This window comes from Carcharhinus amblyrhynchos, unplaced genomic scaffold (assembly GCF_965287045.1).
Source record: "Carcharhinus amblyrhynchos unplaced genomic scaffold, sCarAmb.v2.hapA scaffold_39, whole genome shotgun sequence".
NCBI lineage: Eukaryota > Metazoa > Chordata > Chondrichthyes > Carcharhiniformes > Carcharhinidae > Carcharhinus > Carcharhinus amblyrhynchos.
The window spans coordinates 7,539,179-7,561,804 of record NW_027649780.1 but is presented as its reverse complement, the minus strand read 5'-3'; the positions used below and the strand labels follow the sequence as shown (position 1 = coordinate 7,561,804).

At 45.3% G+C, this 22,626-nt stretch overlaps 4 protein-coding genes across 4 annotated transcripts in view; 2 read left to right on the top strand and 2 right to left on the bottom strand.

Annotated features, from left to right (window-relative positions):
* LOC145363620 (uncharacterized) overlaps positions 1–8,298 on the top strand; it is a 52,297-nt gene extending 43,999 nt beyond the window's left edge. Inside the window, exon 6 of the mRNA XM_080218803.1 lies at positions 4,384–8,298. Coding sequence (XP_080074929.1) covers positions 4,384–5,830 — 1,447 coding nt within the window. The 3' untranslated portion in view covers positions 5,831–8,298. The remainder of the gene's footprint in view (positions 1–4,383) is intronic.
* LOC145363731 (uncharacterized) overlaps positions 1–22,626 on the bottom strand; it is a 469,439-nt gene that overhangs the window by 236,456 nt on the left and 210,357 nt on the right. The window lies entirely within an intron of this gene.
* On the bottom strand, positions 133–21,914 carry LOC145335582 (uncharacterized). The gene is made up of 2 exons (XM_080181388.1): positions 19,513–21,914; positions 133–1,499 (listed from the first exon to the last, which is right to left on the bottom strand). Exons 1-2 carry the CDS (start codon positions 20,565–20,567, stop codon positions 422–424), a joined length of 2,133 nt encoding a protein of 710 aa, XP_080037514.1. The 5' UTR covers positions 20,568–21,914; the 3' UTR covers positions 133–421.
* On the top strand, positions 12,048–19,405 carry LOC145363710 (uncharacterized). Its single transcript, XM_080218939.1, has 2 exons — positions 12,048–12,103; positions 13,486–19,405. Exon 2 carries the CDS (start codon positions 13,810–13,812, stop codon positions 14,647–14,649), a length of 840 nt encoding a protein of 279 aa, XP_080075065.1. The 5' UTR covers positions 12,048–12,103; positions 13,486–13,809; the 3' UTR covers positions 14,650–19,405.

Sequence of the window (22,626 nt, the reverse complement as noted above, 5' to 3'; positions counted from 1 at the left end):
ATTTTTCCACCATTTTCTTCATGTCACTGGCCACATCAGACTAATGTACGTTCTTGTGTCTCATCTAGATAGAGAATAACTCTGTTCACAAGGAGCCCTGAGAACCTTACTGCCTGCAATTCCCGTTGATAAGAACTTGCACATTCTGAGGTTTCATTGTTTCCTAAGAATGTGGTTCTTTCTGAAAGTCCCCGTACGATCAGGCCTTTGCACAACTTGCTCCTGGCTAAAGCGCACAATCACTTTAACAATACAGTTAATATGTCTAAAATATCAAAATGTGTTTAAATCATAATCACTTGTTTTAATCTCTTACTGCACTCACGTGTGTAGCTTACAAGTCTGATTTAGAGTCATTTAACTCAGTGCTGGTAGTTCAATCAGTGCCTTAAATGCCTAATGGTTTAAAATCTTCTCGAACCTACTCGGAGTTCTTTTCCTTTCTCTTGTGAACTCGCTGGTGTCTCTGCAGGTTGGATAACTGAGGGAATCCTTTTCTGCGTACAGAGCAGGTGAATGGCCTCTCCCCAGTATGAACTCGCTGGTGCGTCCGCAGGTTGGATGATGTACTGAATTGCTTCCCACACTGAGAGCAGGTGAATGCTCTCTTCCCCGTGTGAACTTGCTGGTGTCTCTTCAGGGCATTTGAATGTCTGAATCCCTTGTCACACACACTGCAGATGAACGGCCTCTCCCCAGTGTGAATTCGCTGGTGTCTCTGCAGGCTGCCTAACTGAGTGAATCCTTTCCCACAGTCAGAGCAGGTGAATGGTTTCTCCCCGGTGTGAACTCGCTGGTGTCTCCGCAGAATGGTTGAGTGAGTGAATCCTTTCCCACAGTCAGAGCAAGTGAATGGCTTCTCCCCAGTGTGAACTCGCTGGTGTGTCTGCAGGTTGGATAACTGACTGAATCCCTTTCCACACACAGAGCAGTTGTACGGCCTCTCCCCAGTGTGAACCCGCTGGTGTGTCTGCAGGTCGGAGAACTGAGTGAATCCCTTCCCACACACTGAACAGATGAACGGCCTCTCCCCAGTGTGAACTTGCTGGTGTGTCCTCAGGCTGGACGACCATTTAAATCTCTTTGTGCAGTGAGAGCAGCTGAAGGGTCTCTCCTCAGTGTGAATGCGCTGGTGGGACATCAAATCCGCAGCACTTTTGAAGCCGCTCCCACAGTCAGAGCATTTAAAGGGTCTCTCATTGCTGTGAGTGAGATTGTGACTCAGCAGGTTGGATGACGTAGCGAATCCCTTCCCACACTGAGAGCAGGTGAATGGTTTCTCCCCAGTGTGAACTCGCTGGTGTCTCTGCAGAATGGTTGAGTGAGTGAATCCTTTCCCACAGTCAGAGCAAGTGAACGGCCTCTCTCCAGTGTGAATCCTCTGGTGTGTCCACAGGTCAGATAACTGAGTGAATCCCTTCCCACACACAGAGCAGGTGAATGGCCTCTCCCCAGTGTGAACTCGCTGGTGTCTCTGCAGGCTGGATGACCATTTAAATCTCTTTATGCAGTGAGAGCAGCTGAACGGTCTCTCCTCAGTGTGAATGCGCTGGTGGGACATCAGATCCTGTGAGTTTTTGAAGCCACTCCCACAATCAGAGCATTTAAAGGGTCTCTCATTGGTGTGAGTGAGATTGTGACTCAGCAGGCCAGGTAACTGAGTGAATCCCTTCCCACACACAGAACAGGTGAATGGTTTCTCCCCACTGTGACTGCGTCGATGAGTTTCCAGCTCAGATGGAAACCAGAATCCCTTCCCACAGTCCCCACATTTCCATGGTTTCTCCATGGTGTGGGGGTCGTTGTGACTCCCCTGGTTAAAACTCTCTCCACACTCGATGTACTGGAACACTCTCACTCCGGTGTGTGTGCGTCTCGGTGCTTTTCTTGTCACAATGATGTTTAAAATCTTCTGAAGCAGACAGAACAGAAAAGTTTTCTTGATTCAAAGATTGATTATATACACGTCCCAGTGAATTGAGTGACTGTCAGATCTTTAGGTGATGTTTGGTTTGAGATTTCTAACTGTAAATCGTCACCCTCTGATATCCTGTAAAAGGAATTTACAAAAGTCATCATTGTTAGTGCAGGAGAGAAATTCAGAACAGACAATTTTAGTTTCAATGGAAAATTCTTTTTTCATTGTAAAAGTTGGATACTTCAAGGTGTTCTATGAAGCTCGCCTGACCTGTAACATTTTATGTTGAATTTGGCTAGGATGAACATGAGAGGTTTCACTTCAGGTGTGATTCAACTGACCTTCGAGGAGCTTTTATCATAAACAAAAGTTTAATTAAGAATATTGTTGACATGCATAGCAAGACAATTAGCAAGAACTTTTAATAATCGCAAACAAGAAACACAACAACCACAATATAATCTTAAGGGATATCTCTAAAGTGTTTGAACCAAAGCCAACATACAATACACAAAATCCTCCTAATAAGCACACTACAGCATAGATTAATGCCCACTTGTTACATGTATCCAGCCTCCTGGGTTGAATGCTGAAAATCCCTTGGGAAGAAACTTAGAAGTGATTGTAGTTGAATCTGTTTCCCTAAAACCCAGTTTCTTTAAGGCAGAACCAAACAAAGAGAAAAAAACAGGCAAAGAGGCTGCTTCTTAGCTTGCTGCTAAATTGCTTTCCAAAACAAAACTAAAAACCTGAAGGAAAAAAACCCCGATCACCTTATTGCCACAAACAAAACTGAAAGCCCCATCACCTGACTGCCACTGCTTAGCTCCACCCTGTAGTGACATCACTCAATCTATAAGCAGCATGATTTAAAAAAACCTTTTTTCATGGTATACTCACCTAACATCATTCCCCCAAAGCTATAAATCTCCATCCCACACACTCTCCCTCCATTCTCACTCTGCTGTATCTAAATTCACTCTCCCAATTCTCCTGAAGGTGCTGATTGAGGCTGATTGACAGATCCATGCTCACTGCTTCCTGTCCTGGACACAGAGAGCTGACAATCTCCATGCAGGCTGCCAGACAGATATCTGTCTATCTGACTGGACTGACAATGTGTGGAATGTACAGACTGGATTGTCTTCCTTTCCCTTCAGTTGCTGTAAGTCCCCAATTTCCCCCAGAATGAGAAAAGAAATGGAAAGAGGGAGAGAAGGAAGTGTTTTACTCACAGATGTTGGAAACAAGAGGAAGTTTGAGTCTGTCTGAAGCTCAATCGTCATTCACACAAAGCCCGCGCGATGATTGGCTGGAAGACAAGAGTCCTTCCGGTCCTCCAACTCTTCCCATTGGTCAACACCTCAGCCTGCAGGTTGGGACGGTGGGACTACCTCCGCACATGCGCAGCTTCCCCTCTCTCTTGGACATGCGCAGTCCCGGGGAGGGGGAGATCACCGAGCGGCTTCTCGCTCTGGCCGGAGCCGCCAGCCGCTTGTCTGGAAACCTCGGCTCGAAGAGGGGCAGGGGGAGGGGGAGGGGCTCCCGGGTTCGCGCGCCCGGGCCTGCGCACCAGAACCGGGAGACGTCACCGCGTAGCAGAGTGATTCCTATTGGCTGATTTAGGCAGCGCTCGATTGTGACGTCACAACGCGGAAGTTGGTCAATGAGCTGCAGAGGAAACTTCCTCCTCTGGGCAACATCTGGGAGGAAATCAATGTCTCCCCCTTTCCATTTCTTTTCTCATTCTGGGGGAAATTGGGGACTTGCAGCAACTGAAGGGTAAGGAAGCGAATCTAGTCTGTATATTCCATACGATTTTAGTCCAGTCATATGGGCAGAGATCTGTCTGGCAACCTGCATGGAGATTTTCACCTAGTGACGTTTGCTACCAAATAAAGCTGTTGGACTTTAACCTGGTGTTGTGAGACTTCTTACGGTGTTTACCCCAGTCCAACACCGGCACCTCCACATCCAGGACAGGAAGCAGTGCGCGTGGATCTGTCAATCGGCCTCAATCATCAACTTCAGGAGAATTGGGAGGGTGAATATTAGATACAGCAGAGTGAGAATGGAGGGAGAGTGTGAGGGATGGAGATTTACAGCTTTTGGAGAATGAGAGAGAAAAATGTTCCATAGAAAATGGAATTGTCTGTTCTGAATTGTGACCCTGTACTGACACTGATGACTTGTGTCAACTTGTTTTACAGGATATTGAAAGAGGAATCGCAGGCTAAAATCTCAAACGTCACGCCTAAATCTGGCAGAGTCATATTCCTTGGAATCTGAATATCATCGACCATTGAATCTGGAAGGAGATTTGAAAAGATTTCAAACATCAGTGTAACTGGAAAAGCCTGAATAAATATCACACCGTTCACAGAGAGACTGTACACGTGTTCTGTGGGTGGACGAGGCTTCAACTGATTGTCCACCCAAGGGAGAGGCAAAGATACCTGCACCATGGAGAAACCGTGGAAATGTGCAGACTGTGGGAAGAGATACAGAGCCCCTTCCCTGCTGGAAGCTCATCGGCGCAGCCACACTGGGGAGAGGCCTTTCATCTGCCCTCAGTGTGGGGAGGGATTCATTCAGTTCCCACACCTGCAGTCACATCAGCGAGTTCACTCTGGAGAGAGACCGTTCACCTGCTCTCAGTGTGGAAAGGGATTCACTGTGTTATCCACTTTGCAGAGACACCAGCGAATTCACACTGGGGAGAGGCTGTTTACCTGCTCTCAGTGTAGGAAGGGATTCAACCAGTTATCCAATCTGCAGACACACCAGCGAGTTCACACTGGGGAGAGGCCATTTACCTGCTCTCAGTGTGGAAAGGGATTCACTGTGTTATCCACTTTGCAGAGACACCAGCGAATTCACAGTGGGGAGAGACCGTTCACCTGCTCTCAGTGTGGGGAGGAATTCACTCTGTTATCCAATATGCGGAGACACCAGCGAGTTCACACTGGGGAGAAGCCATTTCCCTGCTCTCAGTGTGAGAAGAGATTCACTGACTCATCCAGCCTGCAGAGACACCAGCGAGTTCACACTGGGGAGAGGCCATTCACCTGCTCTGAATGTGGAAAGGGATTCACCGTGTTATCCACTTTGCAAACACACCAGCGAGCTCACACTGGAGAGAGGCCATTCACCTGCTCTCGGTGTGGGAAGGGATTCAACAAGTTATCCAATCTGCGAACACACCAGCGAATTCACACTGGAGAGAGGCCGTTCACCTGCTCTCGGTGTGGGAAGGGATTCAACCAGTTATCCAATTTGCAGACACACCAGCGAGTTCACACTGGAGAGAGACCTTTCACCTGCTCTCAGTGTGGAAAAGGATTCACTGTGTTATCCACTTTGCAGAGACACCAGCGAATTCACACTGGGGAGATGCCATTCACCTGCTCTCAGTGTGGGAAGCGATTCACTCAGGCATCCAGCCTGCGAGCACACCATCGAGTTCATACTGGGGAGAAGCCGTTCACCTGCTCTCAGTGTGAGAAGAGATTCACTGACTCATCCAGCCTGCGGGCACATCAGCGAGTTCACACTGGGGAGAGACCGTTCACCTGCTCTCAGTGTGGGAAGGGATTCACTCAGTTATCCACTTTGCAGATACACCAGCGAGTTCACACAGGGGAGAGGCCGTTCACCTGCTCTCAGTGTGGGAAGGGATTCATTCAGTCATCCAATCTGCAGACACATCAGCGAGTTCACACTGGGGAGAGACCGTTCACCTGCTCTCAGTGTGGGAAGGGATTCACTCAGTTATCCACTTTGCAGATACACCAGCGAGTTCACACAGGGGAGAGGCCGTTCACCTGCTCTCAGTGTGGGAAGGGATTCATTCAGTCATCCAATCTGCAGACACATCAGCGAGTTCACACTGGGGAGAGACCATTCACCTGATCTCAGTGTGGAAAGGGATTCGCTGTGTCATCCCACTTGCAAATACACCAGCGAATTCACACTGGGGAGAGACCATTCACTTGCTCTCAGTGTGGGAACAGATTCATTGACTCATCCAGCCTGCTGACACACCAGCGAGTTCACACTGGGGAGAGACCATTCACCTGCTCTCAGTGTGGGAAGGGATTCAGAATTTCATTCCAGCTGCTGAGACACCAACAAGTTCACGAGTGATATTCAGGGTTGGATTCTGCTGTTACTGTTTCAGCTCTCAGTTACATCCAGGACTGCATTTTGTTCATTCTCACAGCTGGTCAATGGGGAGAGTTTCTTTCTGGTGGACGGTCTGGTCTCACAACTTTGCCTCCAGTGGGCTGATGCTCTTTGAGTCTTGTTGCGAATACCTGGTTTCAAATTTCACAAGGATCACAGAGTGACAGGGTGTTAGGAAGTTCACAGATATTTAGTCAGCATTTCTGTTTGAAACCCTCCAAAATGCCCATCCAATTTCCTTTGAAATTATTTATTGTCTCCACTTCCTCCACCCTCGTAGACAGCCAGTTCCAGATCATTACCATTCATGGCTTCAAAATATTCTTCCTCACATCCCCCATGCATCTCTGACCCAAAACGTCAAATCTGTGACCCCATCGTCCTTATCTCATCAGCTAATTGGAACAGCTTATCTCTGTCCACCTTATCTAAACCTGTCAGTATCTTGTCTGCCTCTATCAAATCTCCCCTCAATTTCCTTTGTTCCAAGGGAAACAATCCCAGTCTGACATCGACAATAAAGAACAAGCTAACAGAATATGTTAATACCTGAAATCGAGTTGGAATGTTTAATTTCTGTTTTAAGGATATTGTAAATATATTGTCCTGACAATAATGAAATTGGGATAACTCACCTTGGATCTGGATGAATGGAAAATATCAATCTGGAATCCACCTACAGTGAAAGTCTGGAATGTGTAGCGGGAAATCCCTCCCTAACAGCACTGTGGGTGTACCTACACCTCAGGCATTGCAGCAGTTCAGGAAGGCAGTGTTGGGGTTGACCATGGCCGAGGCAGCTACATACAGACACACATTCTGTTATAATTGAAGGACTGCAGATTGAATGTGAAGCATTGTGGGACTGGACTATCTTGACCACCTTCCTGTGACAGCTCAGTTTCTGCAATCATGGACTGTTAAAGTTGCTTAGCAAGGCCCCAAAACAGAGGACCGGGTGAGAATATTTACTCAGAATGAATTAGAATTAAGCTTATTCCAGTTTAGTGGCTGAGAACCTGAATCTGTAAAAAGGGGGTCTGACGAAGCATCAAACAGCGGTAGACAGTTAGTTCAGAAGTTAAGAAGCATTCTCAGGCATCATATCAATTATTTTATCATAAATTTGTGAGGGACTTGTGACCTGATAGTCAGTAAAGTGACAGTATACTCCAAGTAGCACTGGACTGAAAAGCAGATCCCTGAGAGTAGATCCTAATGGTTCTAATCCTACCATTAGATGGAACAAAAAAAAGTTTGAGTTATAATAAAGGAGAACTAAGCATCTTGTATCTTATTTTAATCAAGGAGTTGTGAGCTTATAGTGTTCTGTCGCTTTAAGAAGCTATAGCTGAGAGAATGCTGAAGATTCATTGTTTGATATTTACGAGCTGTGAGAACCTGTATGTTTCATTTGTTTATGTGGATGTTTGTAGATGTGTTTTATCATTGTTTTGGGCTACATTTGTTAAGGTTTATCTTTCTGGGGATTTAACCTTACCTTGAGTCTTTAATTAAAGGTATTTCTTGAAGTTCAAAAACAGAACCACAAGAACGCTTAAGGAATTCATTTTGGTCATTCTTGTAAAGCACATGCTATGTTTCTCTGCTTGTGTATGGATGATATTTGTGGGTTGATTGCTTCAAGCTTTGAGGATTTCTGTCTGTGATTTAAATCAAACAGATTTTCAAAAAAAGTGTAATTAATAAAGCTTTTTTTTCAAAAGTTATGAGCCTGGAGCCATATTTACTGGCCAGAGACCTGATTCCAGGATATTTTACTAAACATGGGGGAATTTTAATCTGGATACAATTCACACATGTGAGAATGAGAGTTTTAATTTGTCATGGTTATTTAAAATTTGGGAGATGTGAAATGATTCTGACCAATCTGGTGTTGGATTGATCTTTGGTTAAACTTCCTATCAGTGTTGAGAGGGTCAGCTTATGAGGAGAGACTGAGTGGACTGGGATTATACTCATTGGAATTCAGAAGAATGAGAGGAGCTTTTCTAGAAACATATAAAATTATGAACATAGTATATATAAAATTATCAGAATAGATAAGATAGAAGCAGGGAGGTTGTTTCAATTGGCAGGTGAAACTCGATCTAGGGGGCATTGCCTCAAAATAAGGGGGTGCAGATTTAGAACTGAGTTGAGGAGGAACTTCTTCATGCAAAGTTTGTTTATTTATTAGTCACAAATAAGGCTTACATTCACACTACAGTGAAGTTACTTTGAAATTCCACTAGTTGCTACACTCCAGCACCTTCTGTGGCATTCCCTGCCAGTGTTTGTTGAATGTTTTTAAGGCAAAGGATAGATAAATTCTTCAACCGTAAAGGAGAGAACACTCACATTGGTATGCCTATCCTGCCAGTAGATTTGCAGGATTTTGTGGAAACAACATTAGTGACATCTCTCCAGGGATTTGAGGTGTGTGCTGTACTTTGCCCATGTTTCTGATGGATACAGGAGGGCAGAGACCACGGCTGCTCTGTGGACCATGAGGTTGGTGCTGGATCTGAGTCTTGAGCTTCAAACACTCTGTTCCTTGTGCGTCTGAAGCCTGTATTGATTCATTGGAGTTGATGCTGGGTTTCATCTTTGTATCTGCCCGTGTCGACAGGAGGCTCCCGAGGTGTGGGAAATGATCCACATTGTCCAGGGGTTTACCATGGATCTTGATGGTCGGGAGGGAGAGCAGGAATGGGCTGGGAGAGAACCTTTGTTTCCCAGATGTTTAGTCTGAGGCCCATTCTCTCACATGCCTCAGTGGACGCATCAACGATAGTTTGTAGATAAGTTTAAGCTTGTTTATTGGTGTCACAAATAGGCTTGCATTAACACTACAATAAAGTTACTGTGAAAGTCCCCTAGATCAACCTCTGAGTGTGCGCACAGATACACTCAGGTCGTGAACAAAGCCCAATCCCTCACTCAAACCAGCCTCCCACTCACTGACACTGTCTACACTTCCCACTGCCTCGGAAAAGCAGCCATCATGATTAAGGACCTTCCCCCCACCCACACACTGGACATTCTCTCTTCCACCTTCTTTCGTCGAGCTAAAGATACAAAAGTCTGATGACATGTATCAACTGATTCAAAAACAGCTTCTTGCATGCTGCCATCAGACTTTTGAGTGGACCTAACACATACACCTATGACTGTAACATTCTGCACTCTCTCCTTTCCTTTGTACAGTATGCTGTCTGTATAGCATAAGAAACAATACTTTTCACTGTAAACTAATACATGTGACAATAATAAATCAAATCAAATAGGCATTTTTAAAATTCATTTGTAGGACATGGGCATCGCTGGCTGGCCAGCATTTATTGCCCATCCCTAGTTGCCTGAGGGCATTTGAGAGTTAACCACATCACTGTGGCTCTGGAGTCACATGTAGGCCAGACCAATGAAGGACAGCAGATTCCCTTCTCTAAAGGACATTAATGAATCAGATGGTTTTTTACAAAAATCGACAATGGTTTCATGATCATCAGCAGGTTCATAATTTTTTGTTTGAATTCAAATTCCACCATCGGCCGTGGTGGGATTCGAACCCGGGTCTCCAGAACATTAGCTGGATTAATAGTCTAGTGATAATACCACTAGGCCATCACTTACCCCCCAGAGTCTGCGTACTGCAGCCCGATGACTGAGATTGGGCTGGTCTTGGTTCTGGCCTGGAGGGGTGGGACATTGAAAGCTTCCCACTGGTCCAGTACATTAGCTCGACTCCAGCGGGGAGCTTCACGGTGCTGGGGTGGCGTGTTGCTACGGGGAAAGTGGGGATGGATGTTGATGCGATGATGCAGCTCTGTTTAACCCCAGTTTGCACTCGTACCGATTTTCTCACTGTAGTAAGGATGTGATTGCGCTGGAGGGGGTTCAGAGGAGGTTCACCGAGATGTTGCCTGGGATGCAGCAGCTGAGCTATAAGGAGAGACTCGATAGGGTTGGATTGTTTTCTTTAGAGCAGAGAAGGCTGAGGGGAGGCATGATTGAGGCGTATAAGATTATGAGGGGTATGGACAGGGTGGATAGGAAGCAGCTGTATCCCTTATTTGAAGGATCAATAATGAGGTGGGATCATTTTAAGGTGAGAGACAGGAGGTTTTGGGAGATTTGAAGAAAAATGTTTTCACCCAGAGGGTGGTGGGAGTCTGGAATTTACTGGCTGGGAGGGTAGTAGAGACTGGAAACGCCACAACCTTTAAAAAGCACATGGATGAGCACTTGAATATTTCAACAGTTCAAACTCTATCAGCCAAGTGCTGGAAAATGGATTAGTGCAAATTTCATATAGTTTTGTCAGTGCAGACTCGATGGGCTGAAAGGCCTCTTCTGTACTATATCACCCTATGAACAAATAGGGTGATATAGAATCACCCTGCACCTATTCTACCCTGCGTGTCTACAAATGGAACCCCTAACTTAGCCAGATTCAAGGGAGAATAGTGTCAATTTGGTAAAACCAATCAGCCTAAGAGCACTTGTGAACTCGCTGGTGTTTCTGCAGTCGGGATGACTGAGTGAATCCCTTCCCACAAACAGTGCAAGTGAACGGCCTCTCCCCAGTGTGAACTCACTGGTGTATCCGCAGGGCAGATGACGATCTGAATCTCTTTGTGCAGTGAGAGCAGCTGAATGGTCTCTCCTCAGTGTGAATGCGCTGGTGGGACATCATTAGCTGAGAGCTTTTGAAATCACTCCCACAGTCGGAGTATTTAAAGGGTCTCTCCTGGGTGTGAGTGACATTGTACCTCTGCGAGTAGGGCAACTGACTGAAAACCTTCCCACACAGGCAGCAAGTGAATGGCCTCTCCCCAGTGTGAACTCGCTGGTGGCTCTGCAAATGAAAAAACTGACTGAATCCTTTCCTACACACAGAGCAGATGTATGGTCTCTCCCCAGTGTGACTGCATTGGTGAATATCCAGCTGAGATGGGAAACTGTATCGCTTCCCATAGTCCCCACATTTCCACAGTTTCCCCATGGTGCAGGTGTCCTTGTTACACTCCAGGTTAAACAATCAGTTAAATCTCACACAGAACACGGGTACAGTCTCTCCCCGCTGTTCCGGTCAGTACACTAGAACACTCTCACTCAGTCATATTTTTGCTAAAAAACATCTGAAGCAGAGAGAACAGAAAAAGATTTCTCCTTTTCGATTGAAGGGCCGATGATATTGAGGTCCTGATGAATTGGGTGAGGATATCAGATATTGATGTGATGTTTGGTTTGAGATTTCTGTCTGTAAGTCCTCACCTGATGTCCTGTAAAAAAAATTACAATAACCATCAGTGTCAGTACATAATCGAAATTCAGAACAGACTATTCTAGTTTCTATAGAACATTCTTTCCTCATTCCCCAAAAGCTGTAAATCTCCATCCCACTCACTCCCTCCATTCTCACTGTGGTGTATCTAACATTTACCCTCCTAATTTTCTGAAGTTGCTGATTCAAGCTGATTGACAAATCCATGTCCTGGACACAGAGAGCTGAAAATCTCCATGCAGGCTGCCAGACAGATATCTGTCCATCTGACTGGACTGACAATGTGTGGAATGTACAGACTGGGGGAGAGTGGGTGGGGGCGGGGCTCCCGGGTCCGTGCGCCTGAACCCGGAGACGTCACCGCGGAACAGAGTGATTGCAATTGGCTGTTTCAGGCAGGGCTCCATTGTGCCGTCGCAATGACTCAGAGGGGCGTTCCCAGCACACACTGCCCCATTGGCAGCAATATCACTGGTTACAGAAGCAAGACACTGCGGATTGGACACCAGCTCAGCGCGGCTGGCGGTCAAAGCCCCACCCACCCCCATGTGGGGTCAGGTTCCGCCTCCTCATTGTCCGCATGCGGGAGATTGGCCAATGGCAACGTGTGGAGGACCAGATGGGGGCTGGTCCTCCAGCCAATCAGAGTCCGGCCTTGTATCAATGGCCGCGCGGAGCTTCCTGTGGACGTGAATGTGGGGGTTCGGTCAGTAAGTTTGCTGATGGTCCAAAAATTGGTGTTGTGGTAAATAGTGAGGAGGAAAGCCTTGGATTACAGGACAATATGACTGGCTGGTTAGATGGGCAGAACAGTGGCAAATGTAATTTAACCTTGAAATATCAACTTGTCTGAGGTGGCTCTCTCTCTCTCTTAAGCCCTGGCTTCCCTGTGTTGTTCGTAATACTGACAATATGAACCTTTTCCCCGACGTGTCCTAACCCTTCTGCCAGAAACTACAAAGGGTTGTAAATGAAGACCAGTCCATCACTCAAACCAGTCTCACATCCGTTGACTCTGTGTACACTTCCGCTGCCTTGGCAAAGTAGCCAGCATAATTAAGGATTCCACACATCTCGGGCATTCTCTCTTCCACTTTCTTCCATTGGTAAAAAGATATAAAAGTCTGAGGCCACGTACTGACTGACTCAAAAACAGCTTCTTCTCTTCTATCATCAGACTTTTGAATGGACCTACCTTGCATTATGTTGATCTTTCCACCCTAGCTATGACTTAAACACTACATTCTGCACTGTCTCGTTTCTTTCTCCAAAACGGAATGCTTTGTCTGTATAATGAGCAAGAAACAATGCTTTTCACTGTATGCTAATAGATGTGACAATAAATCAAATTATTGCAGTAACAAATGTTGAAATCCTTGCTCCACACCCACAACTTTTCATCTGGTGTAAGACACAAACTCAAAGGGCCACTTTTCCCTGAACTTTCACACCAATCAGCATCCACAGTGTGGAGATGCTGGTGTTGGTCTGGGGTGGGCGCACCAGGTTAAAGTCTTAATAGGTTAATTTGGAATCACGAGGTTTCGGAGCATTGCTCCTTCATCCATAATGAGGCTGACTTTCAGCCAATAAGGGAGGACCGGACTCAGCTCCACCCCTTTTTCATTCTGGTTGGAGGCCTAGCCACTCCAGCTCAGTCCTTCAGCCCCACCCCTCCTCTTCTCTTTGGTCCAAAACTTCTATCAGTCAGTGTGGGCGTTCATTAAATCCCCACACAGTAAGTTTTGGACATAACATTAATACTGGCCATTCTGTAAGAAGCAGTTCTCTGAATGCTCGTGATTCCAAATAAACCTGTTGGACTTTAATTGGTGTTGTGAGACTTCTTATTCTGTACGGTCAGTGAGCGGGTTGGTTATTCCTAGTTTTGCAAGTTTGTTAAAAAAACTACAGGGAGAATTTTCCAAAATTTTGTTTGGACTTGAGCACAGTGAGGAGGTAGCATGAGTGGGACAATGATTTCAGCTTTGGGGGACAAGAGAGAAAAATTTGTTCCATAGAAACTAGAATTGCCTGTTCTGAATTTTTCTTCTGCATTGACAGTGATGCCTTTTGTAAACTCTTTTCACAGCAGATTGGAAGGGAAGAATTTGCAAACTGAAAACTCACATTGACATCTGACGAGTTACTCGATTCATCAGGACCTGAATATCATCTCTGAATTCAGAAGGAGAAATCTTTGTCTGTTCTGTCTGTGGGAGAAGATTCCAGACATCAGTGTGACTGGAAAAGCACCGAGACACGCACACGCAAGTGAACTGACTGTGGAAGGAGTTTTAACCAGTTACACAGCCTGAAAAAACATAATTCACATTGTGGAGTAACTGTAAACACTGAGTGTGGATGAGGATTCAACTGATCACCAAATCCGGAGAGACACAAGGACACCAGCATCATGGGGAAACCGTGCAAATGCGATGACTGTGGGAAAGGATTCAATTACCCATCCTTGCTGGAAATCCATCGACGCACTCACACTGGGGAGAGACCATTCACCTGCCCTGAATGTGGGAAGGGATTCACTCAGTTATCAAACCTGCAGACACACCAGCAAAATCACACTGAGAGGCCGTTCACTTGCCCTGAATGTGAGAAGGGATTCACTCAGTTATACAATCTGCGGATACACCAGAGAAAACACACGGGTGAAAAGCCTTTCACCTGCTCCGAATGTGCAAAAGGATTCACTAGATCCTCTGACCTGTTGAAGCACCAACGAATTCACACTGAGGAGAGGCCGTTCAGCTGTACTTTCTGTGGGAAGAAATTTAGGTCGTCTTCCAACCTCAGTGTACACCAGCGAGTTCACACTGGGGAGAAACCTTTCAGCTGTACTTGCTGTGGAATGAGTTTCAGATCTTCATTCCACCTCAAAGTCCATCAACGAGTTCATATCAAAGAGAAGCCTTTCACCTGCTCAGAGTGTGGGGAAGGGTTCACTCAGTCAGCAAACCTGCTGAGACACCAGCGAATTCACACTGGGGAGAGGCCATTCACCTGCCCTGAATGTGGGAAAGGATTCATTGGAGCATTTGACCTACAGAAGCACCAGCGAGTTCACACTGAGGAAAGGCCGTTCAGCTGTACTTCCTGTGGAAAGGGATTCAGGTCTTCATTCCACCTCAAAGTACATCAGCGAGTTCACACTGGGGAGAGGCCATTCATCTGCTCCGAGTGTGGGAAGGGATTCATTCAGTCAGCCTACCTGTTGAGACACCAGCGAGTTCACAAGTAACTACAGTGGTTGGATTCTGCTGTTGTGCTCTTGATCATATCCAAGTCTGAACCATATTCATGATGACAGTTGGGGTTTGTGTTTGCTGATGTTAATCTCTGTAAGTGGGCTGGTGTTTAATATTCTGGATCTGTTGCTGATTGTGTTCTTGGGACTGTACTTTCCTTGTCTGTGATCATTCCCCATGTTTCAGGGATTCTCATTAGAAATTAGTTTGTAACAACATTCTGAACTTTTACTCCAATCCTAAATTGGTCTCAGAATCATACGGTGCAGAACAGGCCCTTTGGCCCATTGAATCTGCACCAACACCTGACCTGCCACCTCATCCCATTTACCAGCACTTGGCTCACAGCCTTGAATGTTCTGGCATGCCAAATGCTTATGCAGATACTACTTAAAGGCTCTGAGGGAACCCCCTCCAGCACACTCCCAGGCAGCAAATTCCAGACCATCTCCACCCTCTGGGTAAAAAAGTCTTTCCTCACAGCTCCCCACACATCCTGCTCCTTGCCTTGTACTCATGTCCCATCGTGACTGACCCTTCAACTAAGGGGAACAGCTGCTCCTTATCCACTCTGTCCATGTCTCTCATAATCCTGTACACCTCAGGTCACCCCTTAATCTTTTGTGCTCCCATGAAAACAACTCGAGCTTATCCATTTTTGGTACGAACTCTACATTTCATTCCTGGAGAGGTTCGGTTGATTAACATCTCCAATTAGAAAGTGCGGATTAATCCAGACAATTCTCACTGATTGCACATTACGCACAGTGACACATCCATTATCCACCAGAAAGAAGGAGAATGGGAATTGGTGGAAAATTGAGAATTCCCAAATGTTACCCTTCCCACCTGGTACAGAAATCCCCTTGGCTTGGGAATGGAGACAAGATCAACTGAAGTGATGGACTGTCAGAAATCACTGACAAATAATCTTACAAAAACCTTCAGAAATTTATGGACTGTTATAGAAATATCTGACATTCTCTTAAGTAGAAAATCTACATAACAGCTTGCTGGCTGACAAACAAAGGACTGGCCTGTTATCTCTGTCAAGGACATGCCTCTAGCACAGGCCCATAATCTGGGCATTTCTGACCCTGATACAATTGGATCTCATGACACACATCTAACCCAACTGCATAAAGGTTAAAACAGGCTCTCGAGAGCAAAAAGGTTTTGAAGTGATCCGTACTGGCTTCAGCCCAACACCCACTCTCTGGCTCACATCAGTTAGCCATTCAGAGAAGACTGTAGCCACCAGCACTCTGCATCATCCGTCCATTTGTCGCGGTGCATTCACTGTTGTAATAACTAACAAGGTCAAGGAAGTCATTTGGATACTAACATGTGATGAAAGAAGTCACTTTGTTTTGTGTATTAACCACATATATTAATCAAATTACTGTATGATGAGTAACCAGTCATGAAACAGATTATTGTACAATTGATGAACCTTGATTAAGTTAGAAATAATGAATCAATAATCATATTGGAAAGACTGGATTTTCATTCAAAACTTAAGTTGAATTATTACATGTCTCTCTGTGAAAGAAACAGCAATTTCAGACAAACCGTTCTAATAATGAAGGATCCCTGATAAAGGTCCCGAGGAATGGTACATTATAATCTTTAGTTTGATCCAGTGGATAGCAAAATACTTCAAAATCAAGAGATTTTAGCTCTCTTGTATTCTTGACTGATGTATCGAGGCTGGGTGGCCACTGTGCCTAAGAACTAATTGGATTAACCCGAGCAGCAGCCAGAGGTAATTATTAACCGAGGAGAAGCTTGACTCTGACACAGGGTGCTGGCCACTCAGGGGTTAAAAGTCAGGGCTCCGTAATGATTTGTTGCTACCTGATTACTGAAGACACTCACTCGAGGCAAGATTCACAGGTCCATTTCAGCAAGTGGGACTGTGTCTGAGACAGAGTTTTGAGAGTGGAATGCTGTGATGGATTAACACCTAGATAAAGTTGCAAAAGTCATTGTCTGATTTGATTTATTATTCTCAATGTATTAACATACAGTGAAAAGTATTGTTTCTTGTGTGCCGTACAGAGAAAGGGTACCTTACGTAGAGGAGAGGATGCAGAATACAGTGTTACAGTCATAAGAGTCAGAATAAAGTTTTAGAAGCGTAGAATGAGTAGAAGATAGAATTAGAGGGTTTGCTGGGCACAGCTTGCAAGAAGTCGCCACACTCCAGCATCACCTTGGAAATTTCCCTGGATTGATATGCAAACCCCTATCCTTTAATAATAATTTTAATGTTAATTTAGTGTTGTAAAACTTATTATCCAAAGAATCCTGTCCTGCCTTAATTAAGTCTTGTTTGAATATACATTTTCTTTTCATGGAGTGTGGGTGTCACCGACTAGGCCAGTATTTTTATTGTCTATTCCTGATTGCCCTTGAGGTGGTGGTGAGCTGCCCTTCCTGAAACGCTGCAGTCCCTGTGGTTTGAGGTACACTCGCAGTGTTAGAGAAGGAATTTACTTAATCATTCGCAGATTGGGGTGACTGAGATTAGTTGTGTTACTGATGAGGAAATCAGAGTACAATCAGATAACACAGTGGGAAAGACAAAGAATCTACTCTGATGCGTTTTAATCAAGCTGATTTTGCATTTATTCAGAATATTACACTGCAGCCCAGTTCAAGAAGTTATCAACATCAGTAGAAACAAACTCCAACTGTCAGAACTGAAATATAGAAAATTAACTGAACAGCAGGAGGCCATTCAGCCCATCATGTCTGTGCTGGCTTGAAAAGTACTGTCCAGTTTCATCCTATTTTCCAGCTCTTAATCTGTCCCTCTGTTACTGCAGAATCTGAACTGCGTATCTAAGTTCCTGTTTAACGTGAGGAGGGTTTCTGCCTCTCCCATCCTTTCGGGCAGTGAGTTCCAGATCCCCATGACTCTCCGGGTGAAATGATTTCTTCACTAACCCTCCTAATTCTTCAACCCTTTATTCGCTGGATTTGAAAATTGAACAGATTGTAATTATATTAAAAATTCACCAACTGGTTTCAGCTTTCTGCCACACAAGCTTTACTTGACATATACTTTTATAATTGATTAATCTGGTGACCAGAACTGTGCTCAGTACTCTATCTTACTCTAACTAGCATTTTATAAATATAAACAGAATATGTTGGGTAACCTCAGCAGGTCTGGCAGCATCTGTGTGGAGGAACAGAGTTAATTTTTTGGATCTAAATGATACTTCGACAGAACATTTTACAAAGCATTTTATAAACTCAGAAAATAGGTGCAGGAGTAGGCTGTTCAGCCTTTTGAGCCTGCACCACCATTCAATATGATCATGGTAGATCATGCACTTTCAGTATCACAGTCCCACTTTCTCTCCATACCCCTTGTCCCTTTAGTCACGTCCAGCTCCCTCTTGAACATGGTTAACAAATTGGCCCCAACAGCTTTCTGTGGTACAGAATTCCACAGGTTCACAACAGGAAGTTCTTCCTCATCTGTCTCAGATTGTAACCCCTATTTCTGGACTTCCCCAACATTGGGAACGTGTTGGGACAGCATCCAGCCTGTCTAGTCCCATCAGGATTTTAAATATTTCTACGAGATCCCTTCTCATTCTAAATTCCAGTGAGTAAAAGTCCAGTCGATCCAGTCTCTCTTCATAGGTCAGTCCTGCCATTCCAGGAATCAGTCTGGTGAACCTTAGCTGGACTCCCTCAGTAGCAAAAATGTCCTTCCTCAGACTACAAGACCAAAACACACACAATACTCAAGGTGTGGCTTCACCAATGCCCTGTACAACTGAGCAAAACAATCTTACTCCTATACTCAAATCCTCTTACTATGAAGGCCAGCATGCCGTTAGCTTTCCTCGCTGCCTGCTGTACCTGCATGCCAACCTTCAGCAACTGTCCCACCATGACACCTAGCTCACGTTGCACTTCCCTTTTTCCTAAACTGCCACCATTCAGATAATAATCTTTCTTCCTGTTTTTGCCACCAAAGTTGATAACCTCACATTTATCCATAGTATTTTGCATTTGCCAAGTATCTGCCCAAGCCACTGTAGCCTCTTAGGAACCTCCTCACAGCACACACTGCCACCCAGCTTAGTGTCATCTAAAAATTGGAGATATTGCATTCAATTCCTTCATCCAAATTATTAATGTATATTACGGACAGTTGGGGTTACAGCACTGAACCCTGCCGTACCCTCTAGTCGCTGCTTGCCACTCTGAAAAGGATCCATTTATTCCCACTCTCTGCTTCAGTTTGAGCATAATCTCCCTCCTCTTATAAACTAATCTTTGGCCAAATGTCTTGACCACCTGATAGAGAAACTTATCAGCCTTGACTGAACGGCAGAGCAGACTCAATGGGCTGAATGGCCTAATTCTGCTCCTACATCTGATGGTCTTATGATCTACCTGTCCAGCCTCCTTCACAGATGCCTGGATGTTGACTCCAGGTTCTCTCTGATCCTCTATAATTCTCAGCATCATCCCCTTTATTGTTCATTCCCTTGTCTTGTCTAATGTCCCAAATTCATTCTCTCTCACTGCTCCAGATTGAATTCCATGAGCCATTTTTCTGCCCATCTGACCAGCCCTCTGATATCTTCCTGCAGTCCACGGCTTTCTTCTGGATTGTTAAACACAAATACAATAGTTGTATCAGCTGCAAACTGAATCATAACCCTTACATTTAAGTCTAAGTCATTGATATATACCACAAAACTGTGGAACCTCATTGGTAACCAGACACCATTCAGTCCTGGATGTGATTAACAGTAGCAATAACAGCAGAATCCAACCCCTGTTGTCGCCTGTGAACTTGCTGGTGTTTCAGCAGGTTGTTTGACTGAGCGAATCCCTTCCCACACATGGAACAGTTGAACGGCCTTTCCCCAGTGTGAACTCGCTGGTGTTTCAGCAGATTCTGTTTACTTTTAAATCTCTTCTCACAATCAGAACATTCAAAAGGTCTCTGATCAGTGTGAACAAGTTGGTGTGTAGTCAGGTGGGATGACTGAGTGAATCTCTTGCCGCACAGGTGGCAAGTGTAAGGTCTCTCTCCAGTGTGAACTCGCCGGTGTATCAGAAGGTCGGATGTATCAATGAATTCCTGACAACACACAGGGCAGGTGAACGGCCTCTCCCCAGTGTGAACTCGATGGTGTCTCAGAAGGTGGGCTAATCGAGTGAATCCCTTCCCACAGAGAGAGCAGGTGAATGGCCTCTCCCCAGTGTGAGTGTGCTGGTGTTTCAGAAGATCCTTTTTGCTTTTAAATGTTTTCTCACATTCAGAACAATTGATAGGTCTCTGATCAGTGTGAACAAATCGGTGTTTCAGGAGCTGCGATGAACAAGTGAATCCCTTCCCACACACGGGGCAGATGAACGGCCTCTCCCCAGTGTGAGTGCGTTGATGAATCAGTAAATCCTTTCTGCTTTTAAAGTTCTTCTCACAGTCAGAACATTTAAACGGTCTCTGATCAGTGTGAACACTTTGGTGTGTCAGGAGGTGGGACGACTGAGTGAATCCCTTACCACACATGTTGCAGATGAACGGCCTCTCCCCAGTGTGAGTGCGTTGGTGAATCAGTAAATCCTTTCTGCTTTTAAAGCTTTTCTCACAATCAGAACATTTAAACGGTCTCTGATCAGAGTGAACCTGGTGGTGAGTCCGGAGGTTTGATAAGGCATTAAATCCCTTCCCACATTGAAGACAGGTGAATGGCCTCTCACCAGTATGGACATGCTGGTGTGTGTACAGGCTGGATGCCTGAGTGAATCCTTTCCCACACACAAAGCAGGTGAATGGTCTCTCCCCAGTGTGAATACGTCGATGGGTTTCCAATTCAGATGGGTAATTGAATCCCGTCCCACAGTCCACACATTTCCACGGTTTCTCCATGATTATTGACAGGCTATCGGGTGTAGGCCGAATGCAGATTTGAGCTCACTATCAGATTAACCATGGTGTTATTAAATGGTGGAACTGGCCTGTGGGGCTGAATGGCCTATTGCTGCTCCTTGTTCACATGGTGCAGGTGTCCTCATGTCTCTCCAGGTTATACAATCAGTTGAAACCAGGTTCACACAAAGAACATGAGTACGGTGTCTAGCTGATGTAAATGTGTTTTTTTTCACACTGTGTAACTGGTTAAAGTTCTGTTCCAGCTGTGGAAAAATAACAGATGTCTGTGTCTCGGGGCTTTTCCAGTCACAATGATGTTGAATAATTTCCCAAAGACAAAATAGACAAACATTTCTCCTTCCACATTCATAGGCCTTTGATATTCAGATCCTGAAAAATTGTGTGACGCTGTCAGATCCCAAGACGTTTGGTTTGAATTGCCGTTCAGCAGATATTCTGGAAAAGGAGTTTACATTGAATTACTTTGAATATACAAGACACAAACAAACCATTCAGTTTAATTCTTTATACTTGACACAGCTTCTCCTGTCCCATATACCTCATCTCAGCCATTCAGTTGATTTTTCTATTTTTTTCTCTTGTGCGCTTCTCCCATTTCCTTTTGAAACAATCTCAGCACTTTCCTCAACTCATTTCTGTGGTAATTCTCAACCTGTGAGTGAACAAATTTGTCCTTATTGCCTTCCTGGATTTATTAGTAACTATCTAGTATTTATGACTCTTTGTTTATTGATTGCTCCTCCTTTTAGATTCTGTCACAAGTGAAAGCATTCTTTCCACATTTCCCCTGTCCAAGGCATTGATAATTTTAAAGACTTGTGTCAGGTCACTGCTCTACAGGAAAAAAACTTCAATCCATTTAATTTTTCCTGAAAGCTGTAATCTCTGTTTACAAACACCATCACAACCAATGCAGAATATAAATTACAGAGAGACAAATATTTCTATTGGGGTTGAGTTTTCTGTGTAAATCGTCAACTTGTAACTGTATGTAAAAAGTTTTAAAAATCAGCCCACAATAGAAACGCTGAACAGACAATTCTCTTTCATCCACTCCCAGTTTTCTCCCTCCCTCTCTGTCTGGGTTCAATTCTCCAGTTCCTGTCTGCAGACTGACAATAAAACCGATGGGTCTTATTGGGAGTGTTGGGGCCTCCAGCGGGTCTTTGTGAATCCTCCCCGCCCACCTCCCAGGGTTTCCTTCCTTCCCAGAGATCAGAGTCCTCATTGATTTGAGGCCAAAGTGTAACCTCTTATTTACTGACCCCCTCCCCCATCCTCTGATGTGAACCATCCTCCAGTGGCTGAGCCAGGATGGGGCCGTTAACCTGGGCCTGTTCCCGGGAGGGGAGAAGCCCCGAAGCTGCAAACCAGGGAGCTGACAATGATTCTGAAGGGTTTGCGGATCCACAAAGTGTTTCCAGACCCTCCCCAATATCCAGCCGCCGGTTCCAGCGCCTCCCCCTCCGCTGCTGCAGTGTTCGCTCCGCACTCACCGGGTTTCTTCTGAGTGTTGGTCTCCAGCTCCGCCCCTCATTTACTCCGATTGGTCGGAGGACCAGCCCCGCCCCCTCTTCCTATTGGTCCGGAGCTGCCGTCAATCAGCTCCCATGCATTGTGATGTGGATCATGCGCAGTGTCATTGCTGTCCTTGGCGCTTGTTTATCCCGGAGAAGCGGAGTCAGCGTTAGGCGGTGGCTGAGAGGGTCTGGAAACACTTTGTGGATCCGCAAACCCTTCAGAATCATTGTCAGCTCCCTGGTTTGCAGCTGCGGGGCTTCTCCCTCCCTCCCGGGAACAGGCCCAGGTTAACGGCCCCATCCTGGTTTGGGAGCTGGAGCATGCGCAGTGCCTGGAGACAGACGGTAAGGAGCTCGAGCGAGCGGGTTTTAAATAGAGATTTTTACAAAGACCGAGTGTGGTCCAGAGCCCGAAATAAAACCAGAAATATAAATGGACTTGGTGGGTGGTTGCTGAGGCTTTATAAACACCCGGCGTCAACCAAAAACTCTCAATCTGCGAAGAAAATTCCTCG

Excerpts from the sequence above, each read along its gene's own strand:
- LOC145363710 (XM_080218939.1), top strand. The coding sequence starts at position 13,810 with ATGGGGAAACCGTGCAAATGCGATGACTGTGGGAAAGGATTCAATTAC.
- LOC145335582 (XM_080181388.1), bottom strand. The coding sequence starts at position 20,567 with ATGGAGAAACCGTGGAAATGTGTGGACTGTGGGACGGGATTCAATTAC. Across the intron at positions 1,500-19,512 it reads TGTGGGAAGGGATTCGCTCA|ATTTAAATGGTCATCCAGCC; the intron begins GTCAAACAACCT and ends CTGCATAAAGAG.